This window comes from Entelurus aequoreus, linkage group LG15, assembly GCF_033978785.1.
Source record: "Entelurus aequoreus isolate RoL-2023_Sb linkage group LG15, RoL_Eaeq_v1.1, whole genome shotgun sequence".
Lineage (NCBI taxonomy): Eukaryota > Metazoa > Chordata > Actinopteri > Syngnathiformes > Syngnathidae > Entelurus > Entelurus aequoreus.
In genome coordinates this window covers 33,326,133-33,332,132 of record NC_084745.1, presented here as the reverse complement: position 1 = coordinate 33,332,132, position 6,000 = coordinate 33,326,133, and the positions used below count along the sequence as shown (strand labels likewise).

General features: G+C 40.4%; 1 protein-coding gene across 1 annotated transcript in view; it reads left to right on the top strand.

Annotated features, from left to right (window-relative positions):
* The first annotated feature begins 5,117 nt into the window (after nucleotides 1-5,117).
* The window catches only part of bmp6 (bone morphogenetic protein 6), a 97,408-nt gene continuing 96,525 nt past the window's right edge, over nucleotides 5,118-6,000 (top strand). The window contains exon 1 of the mRNA XM_062021235.1: nucleotides 5,118-5,917. Within this exon, the coding sequence (XP_061877219.1) occupies nucleotides 5,527-5,917 (391 nt within the window). The 5' untranslated portion in view covers nucleotides 5,118-5,526. The remainder of the gene's footprint in view (nucleotides 5,918-6,000) is intronic.

Below are 6,000 nucleotides of genomic sequence, written 5' to 3'. Positions count from 1 at the left end.
GATTACTTTTTTTTTTTAATCAGAGGATTAAATAAAGGGATATGTAGTGTTTAAGGATACTAATTTGCTCAAGAATATATGGCAGGTGTGATACCAATAGTGGCTGCTAGTCTTTGCTGCATTTGGGCTAGAGTATGAAAACCCTATTGAATATGAATATGAATAAAGTAAATGTAATTACTGTTTTATTAAATTGAATTTTTGGTCTAACATTTTTTTAAAGAACATTTTTCTTCCTAATTTGACAATCTTGACTTTCCAATGTAATAACAATGGTTCTGCCTTAGTAACTTTTCATAGGATTTTATTATGTAAGGGGGACCACTGACCATTGTGAAACCCGAATGAAGAAGGGCTGCATGTTTGTGAGCGTGATCGATGAACAGTCAAAGGCATCATTAGGTCTAAAGAGGTGTCTTTTCTAGACAATGTGATGACAGGACACAGAAACTCTCTGTTTAATGTTTCCTCCTGCCTTTGGTGCACCTCAGCCTGCATCATCCTGCATCACAGGCTTCATGTCATACAAAAATGTTAAAAACACAAAGGCGTTGTTTTGTAGTTTGCCGTTTTTATGACTAAATCCATAGACAATGAGCATCATGTGAACGTATGAGAGTGTTGAGTCTGAAAGCCACCCAGTTTCTGTGTGTTGTGTATGTGCCGCTTTTATGCTATTTGTCACTCCTCACTCGCAGATAAGATAGACTGCAGCAGCAGTAGCAGCAGACGCACAGATCCGGACACCTTTGGGACGTTATCACCATGCAGGACCTCCGTAATCTGATGTGGGACCAAGAAGACATAACACAGGTACGGGTAAAAGGAATGATGATAAGGATGGTGTGGGTGTTTTTGGAAGGATGTGTTTTTCTCCCCCATAGTACTTTGCAATTGTACACTAACAACACTAAAGATGAATTATTTCATTAGCCACTGGTTATTAGTAACATTTTGAGTGTTTATATAACAGTATTCAAGATTTCAACTTGAGGCAAAAACTGTCTTTTTTTAAAATTTGACAAATTTGTGATCATTTGTGTCGTAGGTGGGGTGTAAGTGGTTTATCCATTAGGTAGAGAATAATCCATGACTGGTTAAGCTTACTTTAATTGTAGGGTTATGCAAAAACTACAAAATCAATTCCCACTTCCTGTTGAATTTTGGTTTGGATCTAGATAAATTGCATTTTCTTTTCTTTCTACCCTAGTGGAGGTCTGTGCTTAGCATGGCATTCAAATTTTGCTTTTGTTCGCTTAGAATGCATGATAAAATCCAAATGTTGTCCAGCGGTATATCATTTTGGTCCTCTACATTTTTTTTCTAATTGTTAATGGTTTGGAAGTTAGTCAGTGTGATTCCGCTATAACAGGGGCGTACAAACCTTTGACTTTAAAAGTCAAAGCAAGCTGTGGCCATTTTGACATTTCTTTTATTTTGTAGAAAAAATAAAAATCCTAAAAACAGACCATAGTTCCTTGCTACATCAAGCTTTGAAGTTTTGCTCTATGGCAGATTTTATTTTAGTACAAAACCCAAAACCAGTGAAGTTGGCTTGTTGTTTAATTCTTCAATAAAAACAGAATATAATGATTTGCAAATCATTTTCAACTTACATTCAATTGAATACACTACAAAGACAAGATATTTAGTGTTCGAACTGAGAAACTAAATTTTTTTTTGCGAATAATCATTAACTTCGAATTTAATGGTAGCAACACATTGCAAAACACTTGGCACAGGGTCATTTTTTCCACTGTGTTACATGGCCTTTCCTTTAAACAACATTCAGTAAACATTTGGGAACCGAGGAGACCAATTTTTGAAGCTTTTCAGGTGGAATTCTTTCCCATTCTTGCTTGATGTACAGCTTAAGTTGTTCTACAGTCCGGTTGTGGTATTTTAGGCTTCATATTGCGCCACACATTTTCAATGGGAGACAGGTCTGGACTACAGACAGACCTGTCTAGTACCCGCACTCTTTTACTATGAAGCCACGCTGTTATAACATGTGGCTTGGCATTGTCTTGCTGAAATAAGCAGGGGCGTCCATGATAACGTTGCTTGGATGGCAACATATGTACAGTATGTACCTTTCAGCATTAATGGTGCCTTCACAGATGTGTAAGTTACCCTTGCCTTGGGCATTAATACACTCCCATACCATCACAGATGCTGGCTTTTGAACTTTGCGCTTATAACAATCCGGATGGTTCTTCTCCTCTTTGTTCCGGAGGACACAACGTCCACAGTTTCCAAAAATAATTTGAAATGTGGACTCTTCAGACCACAGAACACTTTTCCACTTTGCATCAGTCCATCTTAGATGAGCTCGGGCCCAGCAAAGCCGGCGGCGTTTCTGGGTGTTGTTGATAAATGGCTTTCGCTTTGCATAGTAGAGTTTGTAGCGACGAACTGTAGCTACTGACAGTGGTTTTCTGAAGTGTCCCTGAGCCAATGTGGTGATATCCTTTACACACTGATGTTTCTTTTTGATGCAGTACCGCCTGAGGCATCGAAGGTCCGTAATATAATCGCTTACGTGCAGTGATTTCTCCGGATTCTCGGAACCTTTTGCCGATATTACGGACCGTAGATGGTGAAATCCCTAAATTCCTTGCAATAGCTCGTTGAGAAATGTTGTTCTTAAACTGTTTGACAATTTGCTAATGCATTTGTTCACAAAGTGGTGACGCTCGCCCCATTCTTGTTTGTGAATGACTGAGCATTTCATGGAAGCTGATTTTATACCCAATCATGGCACCCACCTGTTCTCAATTAGCCTGTTCACCTGTGGGATGTTCCAAGTAAGTGTTTGATGAGCATTACTCAACTTTTTCAGTCTTTTTTGCCACTTGTGCCAGCTTTTTTGAAACATGTTGCAGGCATCAAATTCCAAATGAGCTAATATTTGCAAAAAATAACAAAGTTTTCCAGTTCGAACATTAAGTATATCTTGTCTTTGCAGTCTATTCAATTGAATATAGGTTGAAAAGGATTTGCAAATCATTGTATTGTTTTGATTTACAATTTACACAATGTGCCAACTTCACTGGTTTTGGATTTTGTACTTTTGTAGCATATTTAATATATTTTTGGTCTAAATTAAACATTGTCAAATGTAAACATTGTCTAAACGTGCTAAAATATAAAAATTATAGTATTATTGGCCACTAGATGAAACCAATCCAATTATGGTAAAAAATTAATTTACCATGGTCAAACGTGGAACCAATAACCAAGATAAACAAGGGTTTAAGTTGTGTCAGCTTTGTGTTATAAGTGACAGCCTATTATTTGTATCAAAATTATTGCTTTTTTCTGACATTTTGACTGTTTTGATTCTTTTATTGTATTTCGACAATAGCTGTGGGCCACAAATGGCTCCGGGGCCCCATTTTGATATCCAATGTCATATCCGATATTCATGGAGTTTTGCAGTTGGTCTGCTTCATTCATCAGGGTTAAAAGGCCCTCTAATGCTGACAACATTGGCTCTTGGTTCATAGTTCTGGACCTAAAAATGTCTGCAAGTAATATTCCCTCCAAAATAGACACAGTAGTGAGTTTGGGCTTGTTTTCTAACGAGTTTCAGCATATTTTGGAAAGCCCACATTTAGCTCCAGAATGTTGGAGCCTGCTGACATCACCTACAGAAGTCTGGAGCAATACTCACATTGCTTAGTATGTTTTTTGTAGCAACTTCATTCCAAATCATGATATTTTGGCACAGAATCTGAATCTATTATCAAATATGTCTGCCAGATGTATTGTTACAGTTTGTAGCAATACAACTAAAAAAGGGGTCAGCCGGCATACATTTCGAAATGATGGCAAAATGAGGAAAGTATGGGCCGCTCCTGTCAAATTGACTTGCGCAAAATGAGACTGACTAAGTGAGAGAAGTGTAATTTGGAGCCATCATTTTAATGATTCTGACTTCAAAGAAGAAAGTCTTTGCTTCAACTTTGGTTGGATAACATTTAAGACTGAGTCGGAACCGCCAAAAAAACATGGAAAGAAATGGATAAAACAAAAAAACAACAAATGTAAGCAATTAGTATTCTATTTTCTGTCCTCTTATACTGATGTTTTTCTCATGCTGAAGAGAGGATGAGGAAACACAGGCTTGTTGTCTGTAGACGAGTGGGGAAGTCCAGAAATGTTGTTTAATGTTAACCATATCAGTTTTGAAGTAATCATAGACGACGGCAACAGAAAATGCAATCAAGTGGTCAAATTAATCATTCCACATGCATTTATCAACACTATTTATGCGGAGAAATGGGCTCCAGTTTTGTAGATGACGTCACACAAAGAGGGGTCGGCATATCGAGTCTGGAGATGGATCATTCCAACTACCCATTACTCATAAACTAATTGGTTTTATGGGAAACGACTGACAGGTTTATTTTTGGGAGTACAAAAAATACATTAAAGTTGTTAGTTAAATTTTAATCATATGGACGATTTGGTGGTTATTTAAGTTGTGCATTGAGTGGATTTTGAAGCTTGACAGCAGTCTGCTTGTGGAGCAGATACAGTCTGCTTACACTGGGGCCATGCTTTTTAGTAGTGTAGTGGAATTCTATTGCCTGGTAAGATGGGCATGCTTAGGGTGATTTTGGCCTAACTGGAAGTCTGTGGTTTCATGAGAAAATCCAGAGGAGGCCTGTTGGGTACGCTGTGGTCGTCTACAGCAATGCCTTAGTAATAAGGACTTTGCAGGTGCACCTAATGTTGTGGCTGATATTTATTTTCAAGTGCAGTAATTTCCTCTGTGAGCTGCAGTTCTCATATTTGTGGTTAGGGGTCGCACCATCACCAGATAACTGCTTGGACCCTGCGACCAGTAACACCTTGTCATACGTCCAATGCATATTTGAGGCGTTTCTGATACGTTTGACAAACTATTACTACCTTTTTTCATGATAATGTATTAAAAGAATAATTTCGAAATGAGTGGATACACATAATTATATATAGTGTGTGGGCATTTTGTTACGCGCACAAATATGGAAATGTGAGTTATCCTTTGTGGCCCAAAGAGCTCCACCTCTCAATTGCGCACGTAGTGGGCGGTTTCAGACAGCGCACACACTCACCTATAAACCAGCATGTAATTATATTCTGCAGTGCAACCTGCCAGACTCGGACAGCGTGAGGAGGAGGTGACCTGTTTCACTTTGCAACTATCTACTGGATACCTTTTGTGGAGTAAAACAGACGCCATGGCTTCTTCCCTCGGACTTTTTCTTTCACTTGTGATCTGCGTTGAAGACCTATTTGTCTTATAAATCCCTCAGAATCACTGTGGTGCACTTTGTCCCGAGGCTGCAAACATCGCTACGGGACTCCGCAATGACAATAAGAAAAGTTTTGCTGTTTTGCACGTTTTTCCTTAGGGACCACTTCAAATGGCTTGACGCAAGAAGTGCGCCAGAAGTCCGCTTCTGATCTCTGGACTCCTAACTACTTTTGGTCACCATCTTTGAAAGCTACTTTTCGGCTGCAGGCGCGCACACCATGACCCACTGTTGGATCGCCTTGGTCGGGTTGTGCTTGGCCGCCTATGACTGCTCCTCGCCGGACAGCAGCAGCCATGCGCACCCGGGCTTCCTCCAGCGGCGCCTCAGGACGCATGAGAGGAGGGAGATGCAGAAGGAGATCCTGTCCATCCTGGGCCTGCCGCACAGACCCAGACCGCATATGTCCCACGCCAAGTACAACTCTGCTCCGCTCTTCATGCTGGACCTGTACAACACCATATCCATAACCGGCGAGGACGTCGGCCAAGCGGACGCCTTGCTGGAGCGCTACGAGCCGATGTGGACCACCCGGAGCCCAGCGCTCCCCTCCTATCAAGAAACGGCCTTTCTCAACGACGCAGACATGGTGATGAGCTTCGTTAACTCGGGTGAGTCGGCTCGGATTGTGTGCAATTGCGCTTTGATGACAGGTGTTGGACACCAGCAATACACCTATTAAACATGCTTAAGG